Raw genomic sequence first — 21372 nt, 5'->3', positions numbered from 1 at the left:
ACGGTGCAACAAAGGATCGATAGTCTGTTGGACGACTTGTGTTCTTCCGATTATCCCTATCTGTGCATTACGATCGTTTTTCCCTAATTTAGACTGGAATACAAATATGCAATCGGTGATTATGTTGTTAATGCACTGATATCGACTAATTTTGATGACGAATACATGATGAATTATAAGATCGAGATGATGAATTTTGGAGGATTTGGAGTGTGACGTGAACTGAGATGATGAATTGTGTAGAGATTGGATCCGGATGTGAACTGAATATAAATGATGGTTTAATCTGATGTTTGAAGTCCCGGAGGAGGAGAGGCAGCTGATTTAATTTTTATTATGTATTTACAATAATGCCATGTGTTCACATTGGTTCTCGCGGTTCTCGCAATAAAGATGGTTCTCGCATGAACCCTACCCTCTCTCTCTCTCTCTCTCTCTCTCTATATATATATATATATATATATATATATATATATGGTGAGGTTCGACTAGAAAGTCCAAGTTTCCTAAAAAGTGTAAAAAGTCATAAAACACAATAATTTCAGGCATAAAACACACCTAAAACTCACAAATAATAGAATGAAGATTACTAAAACACCATATTCAAACTCTAATGGTCCATAAAAACTTAAAACACACCTTCGTAGAACTATGAATATAAAACACAAAAAGCTAAACAACATAAAACACAATAATATTTGTCATTCCATAATCAGAGCCTTAACATCTAAAACACAACACAAAACCCACATACATGATGTTTTAGTAATCTTCATCATGTTATTTGTGAGTTTTTTGTGTGTTTTATGGTCGACATTATAGTGTTTTATGACTTTTTACACTTTTTAGGAAATCTGGACTTTCTAGCCAACTCCTAGCCTCTATATCTATATATATATATATATATATATATATAGAGGGCGGTTAACCTACATTATGAGTAATCGTACATAACATACGTTATAATCCTGACCGTAGGATCAAGGGATTAAAAGCGTGATTAAATAATTGTTTAAGGGTCTGTCTAAAACGTAATTATGTGAACCAAAGGTTAAAATGGTCAATTTCCTATACCTAAATACCCGGCTAAATCTCAGTATCTAATCAAAAACCATATTTGATCATCAAAAATTTCGGTGAGTTTCAAACGATTCCGACCGACGGAGAAAAAACGATTCCGACCATCGGAGAAAGACGATTAACAACGGTGAACAAGCAACGACCATCGATTTCACTTGAGAATGACGAATACGGCATTAAGAGGTATCGATTTAATCATCTTCTGAACCCCGTTTATTTTGTTAGCCAGTCCCAACCTTATAGTTGAACTAATCGGCGGTTACATTATTTGTTGAAGAAGCTAAAAGAGAAAGACGGAGCAAGAAAAGAAATGATCCGGTGAAGCCGGTGCACATTAGCGGCATAACTACAGGTTTGATGTTGATTGAAGTTTTTTTAAGCCAAAATTAGGGTTGGTTAACTAGCGTTATTTGATAAGAACGAGCGTAATTTTTTGCTGATTCATTGATATGTAGTAGCGGGATTATCAGGCTTAACATTAGATGATGATTCTCTTTAATGAACTAGCGGAATTAGGTTACATTGTGCAATTGGGAATTTTACCACTTGATATTGGGCGTCTGATCTAATTGTGAAATTGAATCATTTTAGCTAACAAACAACATTAGCATGATTGATATGGAATATTGAATTAGGTTACATTGTGAATTGGGATATGAAACTTATAATCTTGGGGCTTCTGCGGTAATTTTAAGCCAAAATTAGGGTTGGTTAACTAGCGTTATTTGATAAGAACAAGCGTAATTTTTTGCTGATTCATTGATATGTAGTAGCGGGATTATCAGGCTTAACATTAGATGATGATTCTCTTTAATGAACTAGCGGAATTAGGTTACATTGTGAAATTGGGAATATGAAACTTATAATCTTGGGGCTTCTGCGGTAATACTGAAATTGGTGATTTAGAGGTAACAAGCGGCATTAGCATGATTGCTATTACATATGTTGAATATTTGATATGACCTAGCGGTTCTAGCTTAAAAATTGTGTAGTTGGAGATTTTGAAATAACAAGCGGCATTATCATGATTCATTCCATCTTTTAAATTTTGTATTAAAATATGATGTAGGGGTTGCTGATGATGATGATGATTTTGAGCCCCCGATTCAGTCGATGATGACAAAGCAACCTCAGAAATTAAAGGTTAATAGAAAGCATACAAAATTAAGTCTACAAGATGATGATGATGACTTTGAAGTACCTATTAGAGACTTGATACTCAAAAGGGGTGAAAACACAAGAAAAAGGCCAAATACTACAAGTAACCAAGATGGTGATGACTTTGAGCCAGTAAAAAAGAAACAATCGAAAAACGAAAAGCAGATGGATCCTATCGAGGGGAAACGGAAGATTACCGGTGCAGAGCCTATTAGGACAGAACCAAGACCGTACTATGATTATCATCATGATGTAATAAGCCTACGGTGCAGTCCTTCAGGTTTTTTGGATACAGTTAAGCACTTTACTGAAGCGCAGGTGGCGGATGTGAAGAGCATTGGATTTGGTGAGGTCCTTAATATAAAGCTTTATCATATAAGCACACGTTTAGGGTATTGGCTCGTACGAAACTATGACGAGCAATACAGCACACTAAACATAGGAAATCACAAGATAGAAATCACCCGAGATTCAGTACATGACGTGTTTGGTATTCCAAAGGGTAATGTTATTGTACGAGAAAAAAATAAGCCTAGGAAAGGAGCAATAGTGGAGAAAAATACGGCTACTCAAGGCGCAGAAACAACCATAGATGAGTTCAAAAACTAGTGGCCAGACACAAACAAAATTACTCATACTTTACTTGCAAGAACTATGTCAGAGCAAACCACTGGCGGACGATTATTCAAGCTAAATTTCCTAGCCTACTGGAACACTTTGTTTGTAGAGATAACAAAGTCAACAACTGTTAAACAAAGTTTTCTACTTGCAATTGACAAAGAGGAAGACATTCCAAATCTGGATTGGTGCTCCTTCGTTTTAGAATCGCTGAAACGAACAAGACAAGGTTGGAAAAAGTTAGACTCACAATACAATGGCCCGGTTGCATTCCTAACGGTATGTTATGTACACATCTTTAAAGGTTATGCTAAATACGATATTAATATTAATAATTTGGTTTTTTTCAAAAAACAATATGCAGCTTCTATACAGCCATTATTTCAACCAAAGACACAAAATTTTCGATGAACCTGTCAAAATGCCTGTCATACAGTATGTAACCTCTGGTATGATCGACGACGTGGAAGAATATTTATACAACAACGGGCCGCTAAGTGTTGAAGATTGTGATGAAGTGGAGGAAGACGAAGAAGCAAATGATAATCGCCAGGATCAACAACATGTTACTGCCTCACGCATCAATGGCAATGATCATCAAAATCAAGAGGCTACGACCGCACCATTCGAAATCGTAAAACAGAACACTTCGACGCTGTACACTGACCTTTTCGCTGACAACATCCCGATACACGAGGCAGCTGCAGTACAAGAAAACCTCACCGAATTCAATACATTAGATCAGCGTATGGAAGATACGGATGAGTACATGATACCACCAGTGGATACGACACATGTCTACAACAGAAGAAACCTGGATGGGGAGGATCCGATTGACGAAGGTGACATACCATCAAATACGGATTGGTTTGACGGGTGGAATCCGAATGAACATATTTCAGCTTTGAATTTAGATGAAATGGACATAGGGACACAAACGCAAAAAGAGATTGACTACTGCAGCACTCCGGTTCAACTAACCGGGGTGATCTATGATCATGCTGCGTGGGAAGCCTCGAAAAAAAGTAAAAAGGTAAACTGGATTTTTTGTTTTTGTTACTGTCAATAACACATGCTATAATACTTGTTTATGATGTTAGAAAATAATTACTGTACATGTAATAACGCATATTGGACAACAAATTAATAACGCATGGTTGGGGACTTCAGAATTTGACAGTTGGGGTTCCAAAAAATGAACGTATGCTGCTGCTGGTTTGGGCTGACATAAGTCTGGACTAAGGAAAAAATATATATGACTGTCAAATAGGAGGCCCATTAGCATAAATCTTGATGCCATAAAAAGTGCAATGGGCTTCTAATTTTATTTACTACCCACAAGTTTGAGCTGTTGGTCCAATTTTTTAGTAGTAACACATATCCTGATAATCACGCATGATATTAAAAAAAATGAAACTTGGCTTCTTAGACTGGTAATCACGATTGAACTTTTTGAATGTCCAATTCCGCAGGTGTTGTTGAAAACAATGGACAATAATATAAAGAAATACATTTCTCTGGTTTCGGATATGAATAATCTCGTTAAGGGGGTAAAGGAGAAGTATTTCTGGGATGTTGAAATTATGGAAAGGTGTAAAAATGGAATGATGCGGTTAAAAGTACAGTTTCTAAAAATAGAGTTTCGATACCTGTTCACGTAAGCTCTGCTGGTGATGAGGTGGTTCAAAACAAAGTTGGACAGGGTGGCGAAACAAATCAAGAGTTAGAGGGCGATGGAGATGCAAGGTTGGAACATGAAAACACAGGGAAAGATAAAGGTATATAATAATTTCTCTTATTTGTTAATATTTACAGTAAATTATGATTAATAAAAACCAAAACGTTTGGGATTTTATAGGATGTGATGATGTTCATAATACCCCATTTGATGATGGTGGTATTTCGGACTCATGCCTGGCTGCCTTACAAACAATCGAACCAGGCGTATACAGACAGACTACAGAAGGTAACAAAAATACGTTCATTACTAAAAAAAGGTACATTTTTGTAGCTTGTGATTACAAAAAAATTAACCAAATCAAACATAAAAACAGTGGCACAAGCAGATGTGGTAAACAACATGGACCAACCTGTAAATTTGGCAAAGTGCAGTCAGCAACAAGCACATAAACAGAATACAATAACCGACGCCTATGATAAAGAAAAGCCTCCGACAACATCAGCTGATGAACCTGATGAAGTGACCGAAGCAGAAATGCAGTCGGTTGAGACACTTTTAAAATTGGCTCTAATCCTACAAACATCAAGTGCAAGTAATCCAAAGACTCCTGTGTCAGCGAACACAAATAAAACGGATGACGAGAGGCATACACACCTAGTGAGAACGCGTATCAAGATGATCAGGGAAAAGAACGAAAAGCGGATGGCAGAACTAGGTGACGCATACAGATCACCTTACTGCAACAGGGTAACCGACTTATATGAGCCACTTTTGGCACGTGACCAAACAATCATCTGTTATCTCTTAGCTCCGGTGGGAGATATTGGGTAAGATTTTTAACCCTAATAATTAGTTTAAAAATTTCATCTTTTTTTAAACTTTTCTTTGTTGGTATTAAAAAACAGGACATTGATATACAAGTCTGACAGTGGAGTCGAAACGCTAAAAATCATATTTGAAACCTTCCACCCATCGCAATACATATCATATGGTGGAATGGACGCATTTGTAGATGTTTTAAACTTTGAAGAGAAAAAAAGGGACAAAAAATCATCACCCTACAGGCTGTTCTTGCCAACTACAATATTGGTAAGTTTTTCAACAATAATCACGCAAGGTTGAAAATTTAATATGTTAATCACGCATGGTTGCATTTTTATATATTACACACCCGTGTATTAATGTTTAATAATGAATACATGTTTAATGTTACCCACCCATTCTATATTATAATCACTCTTGTTAACGCTTAAATGGAGCGATGGATTTTAATGAGAAAAATCACGAAAATTCTTGCAGCAAGACGAAATGTTTGAGCCAAAAATCACAGATAGTGATCGATTGAAAGTATTCGGACCAAGCGTAGACGATATATTGTGTAAGTATCAGGTGAAGAAAGTTGACAAAGTTGATCTCATCTTCATTCCAGTACTACTTTCTGATCATTACTGGTGCCTATGCTTTAACATGAAAAATGGAGATATCGAGTTAATAGATAACTCTAGGTATGCCGAATCGTTTACCAAACGCTACCGTGGACGCCCCGAAAAGCTGGTAATTCTAAGTAGCTTTTTATTATTATGATGAATAGGTACTAATATGAATTTTTATCGTGCTTATAGCGGAGAGTTCTAATACTATACCTAAAAGGCAAAATTGGACAAAAAGAGTGGATAACAAAGTTGGAAAAGGCAAAAATAATTCGAAAGGAAATGGATTGGAGAACTCTTCAAAACGGTTGTGACTGTGGTGTCTTCACTATGAGACATATGGAGACATACAAGGGCAAATCTCCATGGGATGCAGGGTTTAAAACGGAAGACCAAAAGAAGATGCAAGATTCACAACTACGGTTTTTGCGGTACAGGTATCTTAGTAAGATTGTATTGTCCGACTACAATCTTATAAGGAAAGAGGTATACGACAAAGCTACGGACTTTATGAAGAATTCGATACCCGCAGATGCTTTGCACGATCTAGATATCAAAATAAGTAACAGATTGGATCAGTTCTTCAAGCTCAAAAAGGGGAAACAAAATGAAAAGTCGTAGTACTACTATCTTGCTGTCTTTTGTTCGAAACATCTTTGACATGTTGGATTTTTTATTTTTATTTATAGTTCTAATAATTTCTGGTTATAAACATAAACTAGTCGGACATTTTCATTATTCAAACACACAACTTTCATACAAAATATAAAAACACTTAGATAGACATGATTTCACACCCCATATGATTGACGATACATAATAACCATCAGAAATAAGTCTCTAAAAACTGGATCTTCAACTCCATAGAGCATCCCAAGACGGTAATGGCGTCCGCGAGTTGTTTTAACTGTTTCTCATCCCGCTTGCCAAGATCAACCATAAACATCATAGCCACCTCTTTGACACTTGAATCTGACATACCAGACAACAAATTCAGTATCTCTTCTCTCCTTTTCATGTTCTCTCTAACCCTATGAATGTTAGTTTCCAGCAAGTCTTTACAAGACTTGTCTTCAGCTATTTGATCCTCAATTCTCTTTTTTAGATAAGCACGCATACCAGATGACGAAGACGAACCACTCGATGAATTACAAGAATCTGCCATGTTTTAAAATAAAAATTGAACGGATAAAAATTGAACGGTTTTCCAACGATATATAAAAGGGAATTGCAGAGCAAGAGGACAATATAAAATTATTGACCATGACAGCTGTTTTTTTTTTTTTTTTTTGTAGTTTTGTTGGCCCATTACAAGTACAAGTTAGATTCTTTTTATGTTAAAAAAAACGCTTGAATATATGAAATCACGCATGACCAATTTATACCGCAGGAATTAAAAATATAACCCATGCCCAAGTTTTATCCCGCATGAAATGATAATTAGGCAAACATTATATTAAAAAACACGCTTACAGTATACAACTTTTATTCCAGCATGAAATCACGCATGTCCCAATTATACCGCATGAACACATTAGGAAAGCACGCATGACCAAATTATACCGCAAGAATTAAAAAAAAATAACGCACGTCCAAGTATTTATCCCGCATGAAGTGATAATTATGCAGACATTATCAGTATGCAACTTGATGTATAAAAATACTTATCTCTTCAAATAATGAAACCCTATAACTAGATAGACTACTGTTAAGTCGATATGACTTGTAATGATGTAAAATATTAAATTTAACTTACCAAAATATCTCTCAACTACCAAAATTAATTACACAGTAACACACATATATGATGAACTCACCCCCCCCCCATTAGGCATATACTCAAAAAAAACATATATCAGACTCTCTTCAAGAACAACAATGTCGACAGATCCCGCAAACGAAGCAATCAAGGAGCTCTTGAATACCCGCAGGTTAACGGAACTTGCTTCTAATGTTAACTCTTGTAACAATATTCTGGATGTGCAGGGAAGGCTATTAGAACAACAAAAAAAAAACCCAGGAAGTGTGGGGAATGCTGCTGGAAGAACCAAAGTCTTTGTTGAGGGATAAAGCAATACAACTGATGAAGGATCAAGCATCTGCAGATAACTTGGTATACTCATATCTGAAAGATGCAGTGGAGACCGTTGAAGAGAAGATGGAGACGTCCGAGAAGGAGGTTGGGAAGATAATGTCACCGAAGTAGGTGGTATGGCTGATTAATAAACTATTTTGTTGATTTTCGGGATGACCTAATGTGTTGTTGGTATTTTGAACAATGGTAGTTTTAAGTCTAGTTTTATGTGTATTGAAGTTATATGTGGTGGTATATTTTGGTAAATCATCCACCCATATCTAGTTATGATGATGAGACTCGGTGTTATGTCACTTGATGTCTCATACTTTTTTGAATGTTGCTTTAGCAATATTGATATGAAAAAAATGCATGTTAAAAATTATCACGCATGAGTTTTTATTTTATTACGCTAGTTATGGAGATGAGAATCAGTGTTTGGTCACTTGAAGTCTCCATTTCAAATAGTCCTGTGTATGGTTATGATTAATCACAAAAAAAGGGGTAAAAAAATCAATTGAGATATATAATCACCCATATCATGTGAAAAAAAAACATGTGAATGTCATAGATTACATAAAGTTCAGTCATAACAAAATCATTAAATATGGAATGTTTATGTTGTTCAAACACTACTCGTCTTCGCATTCAAAATCACTATCTTCTGCTTCGTCGGACTCCTCAAACTCCTCTTCGTCACCAGTTTCAACCTCCTCGTCCTCTTCATCAACTAAATTAGGATCCTTCTCTAACTGAATTGCTCTTCTTTTCCTCCCCTCCTTATTGGCAACCTTATCAGCAGCAGTAGCTTCACCCTTTAACACCTTGCAAGTTCGAATGTCATGACCTTTGTTTTTGCAGTGACTGCATGTCCGACCTCTCTTGCCTTTTAGACTAATAATTTTCTCTTTTTTTGATTTAATGCGCTTATGTGAACCGCGTCCTTTGTTTCTAATACCAGTTGGCACACGGACTGTAGGTGGATCGTCAGTGTTTGGTTTCTCGTAACCAATTAACCTTGAATATCTATCAAACTTAGGGTCGATGGGCTTGGTTATGCGAAGTTCATCAACCATTTCTTTCATCTCTCTCATCCGATCCCTGACTATAAGTAGATGATCGAAATCTTTGATCAGGTTACCAATAAGATACTCTCCAGTCTGCATAATCTCATACGCAACCTCTTTGGCCTTTTTATGCGCATCATCACCGTCAACAGTAATATCAAATGTATTATTAAGATCATTCGGTACGACATCTTTAGTCCATCTTCTCATTACATACTTGTTGGGAATTTCCTTCACTTTGAACATCTTGAACATGAAATATATATGCTTGCACAACAATCCATATTGTTCAAACCTGCGACACGTGCATAATGCAATTACATCCTCCCCCTTCTTGAAACATACCTACACAAGAAAAATAATAAAAAATAAAATAAAAAGGAAACATGGTTTGGCAATAAACGCATATTAGCTGATGTATATATTATTACCTCTAATAAACCGTCGCCGTGAGCTTTCCAATCCTTCATACTTATCCTCAAAAAAGGTTCCTCAATTTTAGTCTCTATAGGAAGGCACTCGGACAGTGTTCCTTGTAACTCTGCCTGTTGATCAGCAAAAATTGACCTGGTGTAAATTTTCATGGCATCATCCTCTAGAGTAGATTCAGAAAAGTTATCTGGGACTGTATTTCTAGATATATGGTCATTCTTCCGATGGTTGAATCTTTGAATGTCCATTGCACCATCAAAATGGTTAAAGAACTCAACAAGGGTAAGTTGAGAATTCGCAACTTGACAGAAAAAATGGTTTTCGCTCTCTGATCTAGAAGTGGTCCGCATAAGCCCAGACATAGGCTCATGACGATAGAACGTTGGGATCCACGAAGGTCTCATGCCAAACATATCATCAATCCACTTATTCTCAGTTAGACCGAAATCAATCATTATCAACTTCCAGTCTCTCTCAAACGTTTCTGGCGTAATCGAATCTGTCCATACAATGTCACACATACGTCTCTTAAAGTCTTCGTTATTGCACAGCTGATGTACGACCTATTAAACCAAAGAATTGGAACTTATTGAATAAGGGTAATGAAAAAAAATGAATAATGAACATAATAACGCATGATGTATATAATAACGCATGATGAATATTTTTAGTGTGGGCAAATAAAGATATGAAACCAATACAACTATTACGCCAGTTCTAACATAATCACGCATACTCTATTTGAACCTAACCTTATCAGCAAGTTTCTTCATTATGTGCCACATACATAATCTGTGCCTACTCTTATCGAACACTGCTTCGATGGCTTGTTTCATCGCGGGATCCTGATCAGTGACAACCACATTCGGCTGCTTACCAAATGAGTTCAAAAATGACTGTAAAAGCCACTTGTATGATTCAATGCTTTCGGATGCTAACAACCCGGCTCCAAGTGTCACATTTCGACAATGATTATCAATACCAGTAAAAGGTACAAAAACCATTTTATACCTTCAAAATGTGAATTCAAAAAATGAATATAAAAAAAACAAGATGATTATAAAAAAAATAACAGTAATAAGCTTGAACTGATGACTAACTTGTTGGTTTTAAATGTAGCATCAAACGATATGACATCTCCAAACTCAGCATAGTTACGTTTGCACAAGCCATCGGCCCAAAACAGGCCGGTTAATCGTTTGTTTTCATCGACCGAATGAAAGAATGAATAATCAACCATAAACTGCTTTTTATCGGTCAACCTATTGATAACCATATCTGCATCATACTGTCCGATGTAGCTATGTATCCTAGCTCTAAAATTCTTGCAATCGTCTTTAGTTGCGCCTACATTTTCAAACCCTCCGTATCTTTTTCTCATTATATTAAAGGCTTTCACTGGCCCAAGATTCAATGTACCAAGCTCCCATATCATCTCTTCTTGTGTCTCAGACAGATGTCTATAAGCTGGTAATAAGTGCATATCTTTGGGGCACACGAATGAATGATTATGCGATTGAACAAACTTATCAACCTTAAACAACACCCCATCCGTCGAACAAAGCTTAATTTGTGCTTTACAGCCGGTTCGAATAGTCGGTCTGTTCCTACGTTTATATGGCTTAGACAACTTCGAATAATTATCATCAAATGCCTGTGGTTTATGCCCCTCTTTTGAATACACAAAATATTTAGACTTTATGATACCACCAACATGATGTTCACCTCCTTTTCGAGCGGAGAACCCTGCCTTCTTGGCATATATCTGATAAAAAACATATGCTTGTTCTATGGAAGAGAACTCCATTCCAATAACAGGAACACATGATGAAGCTACCTCTGGGATATACAATCTTTCATCTACATTTAAAAAATGACAACAAGAAAATATTATAAACATACAGAGAAATAAAGTAAAATCACGAAAATTGAAAAAAAAAATAACGCATCACTATAAATAACGCATGTAATAATAATAACGCTTCAGAATCTAATACCGCATAAACAAAAAACACCCAGTAAATTAAACTTCTCTTGCATTCAAACAAACACTCGTGATTAAAAACACATTTAAGAAACCTAATAACTGTGAAAATGATGGAGATAAAACACAACACATTTAGTAAAGCCATTTACTTTACAACTTACTAGTCTGATCGTCTAAGGTAACGTTGTTGTCTGATGTCGGATTCCGATATTGCTCTGCATCATAATGTCCGGTATCGACCTCAGCATCTTCAAATTCGACATCATCTATGTTTCGAGCATTACTACTCTGTGGATCCATTACAAAGAAAAAACTGATGAAACCCTACACGCCCACCAATAACCGCTAATTTTATAATTTGAAAATGGAAATCAATTGAAACTGATACTGATCGTAATTACCGGGATGCTGGAGATAACGAACTCGCGTAATTTCCTTGTTTTTAGTAAATGTCTGAATTACCCCTGTGACAAGAATGAAAAATACTAATCTGCCCTTAATGATTAAACCTTAATTGCGAGATGATCAAACAGATCTGACGGTCAGCATATTAGCGTACGTGATGTACGATTACCCCTTTTGTACATTACACTTCCTCTATATATATATATATATATATATATATATATATATATATATATTGTTGACGAAGGACGATGAAGGTAATTTTATTTTTATAATAATAGATAGCTTTTTATTATTTTTTATTTAATATATATTATAATACTTTATTATAACAATATATATATATATATATATACATATAATATACTTTTAGTAACATATTTTTATTTTTTTTCCTTTTTTAAAAACACATATTTCCTTTACCATTTTTTTAATAATTCTTTTTTTTCTTTTTGTAGAACATATATTAATTTATCGATTAATTTGATACTTGTTAATAATTTACGCTTATGACTTTTTTTCTAGAAACTTAGGTACGTAGTTGTGCTTGTTTTTTTTCCCTGACATTTCGTTATAAATTTTGTTAAAAACGAAGTTGTATTCAAAATAAAGTATTTATTTGGTATCATAAAACGGTACGATGAAAAACTAAACCGTTCTAATGGTTTGACTTTCTAAACAACATGCTTTACTTTTAAATCACATTTATTTTGCATTATTATTTGCTCGGTTTTCCGGCAACGCGCGATGTAAAAAAACTAGTTATTTAATAATTCGGAGTTTCTAAGTCTATTAATATCGATTATTTAGGATATCTTACTTTTAATTCTCATTATATTCAACTATTGTACACTATCTCAAAAGACAAAGTCGGTGGATTTCCCACTGGCTTTTTCTTACCCTCTAAACTTTTACCATAAAAGATAAGTGCTTAAAAAGATTCCCTTTATATTGACAATGCGATTGCTTTTACGAGATTTGTTTCGCAATATTAACAATATTGAACGAAATCTGAATCAAAAGTACACATGACACTCCTTTCACCATCCTTAATTTTGATATTATACGCACATATGCATGTCTAGACATAGATTTTGAAAGAAGATATTACATAAGTTAAAGAATGACTAAAGAACAAAAGTATGGGACTAAAGAACAAAAGTATGTTGTAAAATTGACTGGATTTATATAATGAGCTTGTAGTGGACTACTCCAGAACCAGCAGTTAATCGAATTGACAAAACCATCTTTCCTGGTGATAGAAATAACCGATCCGTTATGAAGACATAAAAGCCAAAAAATTGGTTATAGTTTCTGTTTTGGCACATCACCGACCCGATCTATGCTCACCTAACCGCCCATTTGCCACGTCTATATTAGCGCTATATTTGTAATGTTTTAGTGTCAACTGTCATAAAAGAGACAAAGAAAACTACTGAATCTTTAAAGGCATGTACTGAAACTGAATATGAAGATTTCAAAGATAAAAGCTTCAATAAAGCATACCATAAACAGGAAACAGTGTGACGTTGACTCAATGGAACCAATTCACTCGCTGCAACTTCGGAAGGCCTTTCTTCATCTACAGGTCTTTTACTTGTTAAAAATCCGCCTCTCAATAATGACTGGAAAAATATAAACAAACTTCAAACTCATGTATAGTTCAAAACCTTGCTAGACATTAGGAGCATACTAAAATCATATAATCATATGCCAACATGGTTATATATGGCTTTAGGAGGAAATTAAAAACAAAACTAACCTGAATACGGTTGTGATGTGCAAAATCAGAAACCGCCCGTTATTTATTCTGTGAAATCCTGAAGTTCCCTCTGTCAGTGCGATAGATACAACATCACCTAATCAAGCATACGATCAAAACATACTTTTCTATCGTCAATATAGTTGTAAATAGCGAATAGCGATAAGGTACCTATATGCCACATGGCGAATAGCGATAAATAGCGAACGGCTATTTTATAAATAGCGATGCACAAGAAAAGAAAATTTAAAAATTTTGTACGTATATTATATCAAAATACCCTCGTGTATATACTATTTTACATGTATATTTAAAAAAAACCTAAAATCCAGCTATTTTATAGCTATATTTAATTGCTATTTATATTAAAAATACAAATAAATAAATTAGTTGTCGCTATCTATCGCTACAACCCTAATATAGCAAGCCTAGACCTATACGCTACGTAGCGCGATATATAGATCGCTACGCTCGCTATTGACAACTATGATCGTCAATGATACAAGTCAACACGAATATCGAACGGAACGAATCGATCCGTGATCCATTACAATTAATGGAGGAAACACAAACAATAGTTTACAAACGAATTCAATCTCGACACTGCAAATGAAACGTACCTCTGAAGCAGTTGAAATTGGTAAAGTTATTGAATTTAGGGGAGAACGGTAAAAGTTGTTGAATATACACAAGACGAAAATGAAGTTGTAAAGGGGTAGGTTACCAGCAGATGATGAGGCCAAGGTTTTTTAAAGTGAATTGTGACAATAATCAATGACCATAATTAAATAAATGATACGTTAACTTCATAAATGTTTTGCCCTCTAAATCATTACAATTTGATATCCAAGTAAAAATACCATTTTATCCTTTATAAACTTAATTAAGTTGTTGTACCATAAGCACAGAATATTGTAATTACTTAAATTTTACCGTCATCCTTCTTAAATGCTTTATAATATAAATATAGATATAGATACAGATACATACCACATTATCAAGCACATAATCAAAATATTAGGCATAGCTCATCATAATCGTCATACTCACATATAATCTCAATATGATTATTCTACCATTTAATACACATTATTAGACATAAGATAACATCAAAATTATGTTAATTAAGAATTAAAAGCCTCCCTTTTGGAATCCATGTCAAAAGCCATCTCAAAACACCTCCCGGTGAACTCGTTTAACACTCATCAACCATCTACAACCCGTTTAGAAATCTTTTATTTATTTGTAATTATCAGACCAAAAACATGTAAAAAATTTAAAGGCATATAGATCGCACCTTGAACGTCGTCAAAATGTTTAGCTTGCTCTTGGTAGATCATTGGGTATAAAGTTGCCAGAACCGTCGCTGTTGAACTGCCTTGGCATCTCGCTGTTGCTCCATTGCTTCTGTACAGGTTGATCACAGGTCACCACTACCCATAAACACCTCTAAGGCAGCCTTACCAGCCGTCTTGGCGTCTTCATTTGCCTGCCGCCGCCGTTGACTATAGTATGCCGTCCAACTGCTGCGGTAACACCGTCTTGGCGTCTTCATGTATCTTCAGTGCAAATCTCAAACCCCCAAATAAAGAAATAAATAAAATATTTAATATAACTATAAAAAATTGCCATCCCTTTTTCATGTGTTACAGGAAACAAAGGCATGCATGAACCTAGTGAGCGAATAATAGAAAATAAGGAAACACCAATATTACCAAATATTGAAGGATACTAAATTAAAGTCTGGTGAAGATGTAACAAATTAGTTTTTTCAATTGAGAGACACATGAAATACAACCCCAACTCCGTTGTTTACAAACTCGAAGATGACTACTTTAAAAGGTAACACAAAATTATACTAAAAATGAAAGTTCTAAAATCACATACCTTGAGATTCGATATCTAACTCGAACCACTGCTGGACAGAAATCGAACGATGATGTTGACAAACAGTTCTGGATTTTGCATCCGTCGCGTTAAAAGAGGTAGTTGAGAAGACCATCTATCCATTCTGATCCGTTTTTAGTTTTTAGTTTAGTTTTTCCTATTTTTCAGGTTTGCCCACTATGACCCATTAAAACTCATATCTAACCCAAAACAACACATCATCTTAAAATGAATGTCCAAAGTGGAATAATTATCAAAAGCTAATTGCAGATTCAAGTATCCTTATGTTTTGACCACACTATTGAATGGTCATTTTGGATTGTTTCAAGGCCTCCATTATGTTTCAAACCACTATCTTTGTTAGAGAAGCAAAACCATTAATATTGTTTCAGTACAAAAAACAACACGAAGAAAACCATGTTGTTAGTTTAGTTGTTGTCTCTATCAAGGGCATGCATTAGCCCCATAAACCCTGCTTGCTTTTGACCCGATACACACCACACCATATGGAAAGTGTAAAACAAGTTGACCATCCATAACATAACAACAAGGATGAAGGAATCATATCATAATTCATAAAATTATCATCTCAAAACTGAACAAAATTGGATAAAAATTCCAAGAATTTAAAAACGAAAACGAACCTTTGAGCAATAGAAGAATACCAAATGCACAACACAATCAAACGAAAACGAAAACAAATACGAGGTTTGTTCTTTCAAAATTTTGTGAAAGGAACTAAATAAAAAGTCCATTACATTTCATTTCATTTCATGTGCGCCTTGCATTTCAATGGATAATAGAATGAGCAAAGAAACTAAAATGATTCATTACCAGAAGTGCTTCCAAGCTATCGGTTTATACCTTGCTTGTATGCTTCAAAAGGCTTAAAATCTCAGCTCTCTTCTTAACGATGTAGCCTTTACCTTTGTCATAAACCATAAAATCTGGTTGGTCAAGCAGAAGTAGTGTTTCCTTGTAGGAACACACATAAAAGGAACCTATTCCATTAATCCCAAGATTACTGATGTGTTTTGATTTGGGTTCATAAATGGCAAGCATTGACGGGTTATACGGGACATAACGCGGGTCAGCATCATTATCTAAAATTTCAATTACAGGTTCACAACTTCTCCTAAATTCTAGCACACTTAGTAGTGTTGCATCTGGTGAGTAAATAGTGAATAGCTTTGTAAACGACTTCGATACACCATCATCCTTCATTGACCAAACATAACAAACATTCTCTTCCGGATTTTGATCAAGCACAACAAGAGACTCCCTTAGATTAGAGATGTTCAAATAAACAACAGACCCCTCATATATTAAACTATCTGGAAGGTTTACTTCTGTAAATTCTTCACTTGTCATATGAAATGAAATAATTAGATTATAAGCCTTAAATCCAGGATCTATAGTACTCCTATCAGTAGCAAGCCAACAACAGAACCCATCTACAACAACCTGCGAAAAGCTGAATTCAATTGATTTACGAGGGAGATTGGTGCTATATGGACATCTCCAAACCCCTGAGCTTACCGTAAAAACCTCAACCTGCCAAGGGATGAGAGTTACGCTTTCCGTATCACTCCACGTAATAATTTGTGTGATCTTGACAACCTTAGGGTCACTAGTCTCTGGACAAACCCCAAAACTCAGACGTGTTCCATAATTCTCATTCCCATATGCAAAATTAGGCAAAACAACAGCAATAGCTTTTCTAATTGAAATATTCCAAATAACAGCCATTATGGTTCCAAGACCAAATATGTCATCATCGCCATAAAAACAGTGCAAACACAACAAGCCATGGGAGCTGCCGATTATTATAGAATCTCTAAGCCAGTTAACCAACGGGGGAGGAGTGAGGGAAACTCTCCGGTTGTTGGGTAAAGTATGATCATCGACAGCTGAAGAATATATTGGCGTAGAAGTATGTCCGTGATCATACCTCACGAGTAGATGTTGCAGCTGTGGGTGTGGGGCGCTGTAATCTGCAATAAAAGCACTACTGCTAATGAGAGACTTCCAGGCTTTGGAGACCAACCGGAATCGGATCAATGATTTGATAGGAAGCCTTTTGATAATTTCTACTTGAATTTCGAAAGGCACATTGTCTGACATGTTGATTTTGATCAAGGGAGAAGGTAAGAATTTCTAGGGTTTATACAACCTCAACCTCTGATGAATTGGTTCAAGCTGGGATTCAAAGCGAGACGGATATCTCTATACCTAATAAAACAACAAGGTTCTGCCACTTGGCACCCCCACATTCAACCAATACACATGTCAAAATTCTAGCCAGTCCACATCATCCTATCCTAGGTGTAATTTTGTGAGATTTTTCAATTTTTGTGTATTATTAATTCTTTCAAATATGCTGAAATGTTTGGGCGGTATTCTGTGGATTCAATTTTTGAATTTGAATTCCATTTACTCATCCCAAGAAACTCATTACCCTGTCCTCTCACTATCAACTTTTGTGTATTACTGTTTCATATTCTCTAAATATAATAAAACAAAAGGTTTCTATCCTAGATGGCATCACCACAAACAACCCCCTTTACCTCTCTCCTATCTTCCGGTTCGATTTGATGAATTCAAAAACCCTAATCCTATTATCAATTGAAGACGGCTTCAAGGTAACTTGCAATCGAACTTGATTTTAGGTAACTTTCAACTTCTTTCAATTGGTTATCGTATGATACTCGTGGGTTTGTCGAAAACCCTAATCGGTTTTCTGAGCGATCTGATAAAGGTAAATCCAAAACCTACATATGTGTTTTTTTAAGGTTTTATGATCTTCATTATTCTGGATTTGGATTCATCAGATCTGGTTTTAAGGTTTTAAGCGATTCTTTCAACCAGTGCAAAAAGATGGGTCCTTCAAGAAACCCAACCTCTCTTCTTCTTCTTCACCAACACCAGCAGTTGATGGTGAAACAAAAACACCAGCAGTTGTTGAAGATGAGGAGAATAAATCGCAAAAGAAAGAACCCACAAAGTTGTTAACTTGGAATGCCAACAGCTTTCTTCTTCGTGTTAAAAACAATTGGCCTGAGTTCGCCAAGTTCATCGATGACATTGACCCTGATGTTATCGCCATACAGGTCACATTCTGCCCCTCAATTTTTATTTTCTTAATATAATTAATTTTACCCTAAACAAGTTTGAATTCAATTTTTTTTTTTGTATGAGAATTTGAGGAATGTTGTCATGTTATTGGGGATTTGTGTTGTTGGATGTTATAAATTGTGAAATGGGTTTTAGAGCTGTTAAATTCATACGATTTCATCTTAAACATTCGTTTAGGGTTCAATTTTATATGGAAGCATATTGTTGATGTTTAGTGCATTGGAAGTAAAAAGAATGGAATCTATATCTCTGAAGTAATCCATTTGTTTGGTGATTTTTTTTCAGGAGGAATCTATATCTCTGAAGCTTTACACTACCAGACTTGGAGTAAAGCTTTGTTTTTGAAGTGTTATGCTCTTTATTTGGTTCGTTTTCTCATCCCGATAGTTCCATATATTTTGTAGCAACTTGGTTTAGGATTATTTAGGGAATTGTTACTTGTCTGCTGGACTGTTTAGGGTTGTTGTTTTTCATGCATGCCAGTTGTTCGATTAAATGCTGGTAGTGTAAGTTGATATGATGCCTCTTAAAACAGTTATTATGTGTGTTTGTTTAGTATATTTAGGAACGTTATAACTCCAATGATGATTTTTTGTGATTGTATTAGTTCTTTTTTGTGGTGCATAGGTTAAAGAACGCTGTCTTATATTTCTTGATCATATCATTGACTTCCGCTATATAAATAAGTAAATGAGGTCGATCATATTAAAATCATGCCCTTATGTTGCCACGAGAATACAAGATGCATTTCGTGATTGATATTGATAATGAATGCTAATCTGCCTTGCTACCTTAACAAATGATCAACATTACGTATAAATGAAAAGCTAAAATGAGATAAACACAAAAAATTCATATGCTATTCTATATGCATCGAAAATCATCTTTTAGCATCGAAAAGCTAAAATGAGATCAACGCGATTTTTTTTTATTCTAAATATTCTGACTGGCTTCGATGACCTTTCTTTGCAATTTACACTTTTTACTCCATTTAAAATTCTTCTGCAAGATTTTATTATTGGTCAGTTTTGGTCAATTTACATTGTGTGCTTTTTAATAGGAGGAATTGAAACCGGATCTATTACTGAAAGATACGACGAGTTTCGTTGTGGGAAGACTCAACTTTGTCACACTCTATGCATAACTTGCCAATGCGTAACTTGCCAAGTAAGAATGTGTTTTTTGACTATCATTAATTAACGCGTGTCTTACAAAAGATAACAAATGTGCTGACTTTTGGTTTTATTAATTATTATCTTATCAAGGTGGTGGTGAAGGGAAGGCCGCAAAGACTCTTACAGATAGCCGACAGGTGGTGGACATCGTTGTCAAGATCAGCATGTTTTTTACCTTATTTAATTCATTTTTTAATCATGTTTTTATATGTTGCAGGTTTGGGTTGAATGGTAATGATGTATTAAAGAATGTAGCATATGCAAGAGCTTACAACACAGATCATCAGTCAAGGCTGCTGCTTGAAGCGGCTTCCATGATGGTTGAAACCAGGTTTTCTTCTTTAAGTCTTTATGTATTCTTATTTGACATAATAAGGGCTGCCGTTTGCATACGTGCATATCGAACCGAACAAATCTTAACAAGACTGACATATTTTAAAAGTTTAAATCTTTTCCGAGTGTTCTAATTACTCAAACCAACTGATAAAACAGCTTATTACTATAGTTACCCTTTGTTTGATCAAGAAAAAGTTGTTAAAAAAGAAGATCTAGATCCGGTTAAATATATTATTCAAACCAACTGATCTTATTTGCTTCTTTTATGTAGAAAGTGTAATCCACTATCATTTTTTGTAGAAATTTTATATTTTGGATACATATTTTTTTGGGTAATTTCAACATCAAAAATTGTCCCACTATGCTTGATTTCTTACGATATTGCTTAACTTATACAGGAAGGCCGTCGAGTGCACGTGATTGAACGGGACTTAACTGAACCAGATCGAATTGTGGGTGAACTTCTACAGCCAGGTGGCTATCTAAAATTGATCGAGTTGGGTCTTGAAGGTAAAGTTCCTCTTAATCTTCCTAAACACAATCTCTAATTCTAAAACCTCATGTCTAACCACGATATCCAAACTTAATTCTCGGTACCAGTATCACTGTCTGACATCTTTGTACATACTTGTTGCTATAGATTGTGTGGATGGAACTGAAGCTCAACAAGTTTTCGGTTATGCCATTTACATGGATGGCCAAAACACAAAACTCTCTTATCCTTTGGAAAAGTTCGAATCTGATATATCTGGAAGAAGCTTTCACAACGGGCGGTTTATTCAACGAATGAGGGAGAAAGCTGCATCTCTTCCAAAGTATAGTTTGTAACATATTAATCAAGCTGCATCTCTTATATGTGTTTTCTTTTTTTAGCGTTCAATCCGTGTGACACACGATTTCATCTTAAACATTCGTTGCGATACAGTCCATTTCCACAGTCCATTTCCACAGTAGGTTTATATTTGAAATATACATTATATATTCATTTGTTAAAACCCGCGTATACGCGGGCAATAACCTAGTTCTTCTATATATTAAAAACTGAAGCATTTGAACAATAACAATAATAATATAATAAGTATATAAACACTATAGGGTATGGGGTGAGGGTTCAGGTGTGGGTTGGGTACAGATACCCAAGCCAA

The 21372-nt window shown here is 35.2% G+C and overlaps 4 protein-coding genes and 2 long non-coding RNA genes across 12 annotated transcripts; 3 read left to right on the top strand and 3 right to left on the bottom strand.

The window, feature by feature from the left end:
- Positions 1–1185: 1185 nt before the first annotated feature.
- Positions 1186–3081, top strand: LOC110866001. 2 transcript variants are annotated; one of them, XM_022115354.2, is made up of 3 exons: positions 1186–1263; positions 1361–1432; positions 2150–3081. In XM_022115354.2, exons 1-3 carry the CDS (start codon positions 1242–1244, stop codon positions 2845–2847), a joined length of 792 nt encoding a protein of 263 aa, XP_021971046.1. In that variant the 5' UTR covers positions 1186–1241; the 3' UTR covers positions 2848–3081. The 2 variants fall into 2 exon arrangements, with proteins under 2 accessions (XP_021971046.1, XP_021971045.1); XM_022115353.2 differs by having other exon boundaries at positions 1358–1432.
- A 592-nt stretch (positions 3082–3673) lies between these two features.
- On the top strand, positions 3674–6603 carry LOC110945114. 2 transcript variants are annotated; one of them, XM_035974607.1, is made up of 7 exons: positions 3674–3889; positions 4551–4634; positions 4715–4822; positions 4911–5364; positions 5443–5626; positions 5837–5915; positions 6160–6299. In XM_035974607.1, the coding sequence occupies exons 4-7, from the start codon at positions 4937–4939 to the stop codon at positions 6279–6281; spliced, it is 813 nt and encodes a 270-aa protein (XP_035830500.1). In that variant the 5' UTR covers positions 3674–3889; positions 4551–4634; positions 4715–4822; positions 4911–4936; the 3' UTR covers positions 6282–6299. The 2 variants fall into 2 exon arrangements, with proteins under 2 accessions (XP_035830500.1, XP_022042444.1); XM_022186752.2 differs by having other exon boundaries at positions 3679–3889; positions 5837–6091; positions 6160–6603.
- A 2070-nt stretch (positions 6604–8673) lies between these two features.
- On the bottom strand, positions 8674–11347 carry LOC110945113 (protein FAR1-RELATED SEQUENCE 5-like). Its single transcript, XM_022186751.2, has 4 exons — positions 10641–11347; positions 10293–10551; positions 9540–10103; positions 8674–9453 (listed from the first exon to the last, which is right to left on the bottom strand). Exons 1-4 carry the CDS (start codon positions 11345–11347, stop codon positions 8674–8676), a joined length of 2310 nt encoding a protein of 769 aa, XP_022042443.2.
- A 1754-nt stretch (positions 11348–13101) lies between these two features.
- On the bottom strand, positions 13102–16099 carry LOC110866003. Its single transcript, XR_002551156.2, has 5 exons — positions 15582–16099; positions 14992–15253; positions 13695–13791; positions 13439–13557; positions 13102–13340 (listed from the first exon to the last, which is right to left on the bottom strand). It is a non-coding gene; the product is annotated as an uncharacterized LOC110866003 (long non-coding RNA).
- A 340-nt stretch (positions 16100–16439) lies between these two features.
- LOC110945112 (F-box/kelch-repeat protein At3g23880-like) lies at positions 16440–17705 on the bottom strand. Its single transcript, XM_022186750.1, has one exon. It carries the CDS (start codon positions 17703–17705, stop codon positions 16440–16442), a length of 1266 nt encoding a protein of 421 aa, XP_022042442.1.
- Positions 17706–18114: 409 nt separating this feature from the next.
- On the top strand, positions 18115–20933 carry LOC110865999. 5 transcript variants are annotated; one of them, XR_004860939.1, is made up of 8 exons: positions 18115–18223; positions 18413–18691; positions 19002–19081; positions 19777–19883; positions 19982–20028; positions 20109–20222; positions 20626–20737; positions 20868–20933. It is a non-coding gene; the product is annotated as an uncharacterized LOC110865999 (long non-coding RNA). The 5 variants fall into 5 exon arrangements; XR_004860940.1 differs by having other exon boundaries at positions 18119–18223; positions 18450–18691; XR_002551155.2 differs by having other exon boundaries at positions 18121–18339; positions 18450–18691.
- The last annotated feature ends 439 nt before the right edge of the window (positions 20934–21372 follow it).

The sequence above is a fragment of the Helianthus annuus genome, chromosome 6 (assembly GCF_002127325.2).
Source record: "Helianthus annuus cultivar XRQ/B chromosome 6, HanXRQr2.0-SUNRISE, whole genome shotgun sequence".
Lineage (NCBI taxonomy): Eukaryota > Viridiplantae > Streptophyta > Magnoliopsida > Asterales > Asteraceae > Helianthus > Helianthus annuus.
The sequence above is the reverse complement of the archived record's forward strand: the minus strand, read 5'-3'. Positions and strand labels throughout refer to the sequence as shown.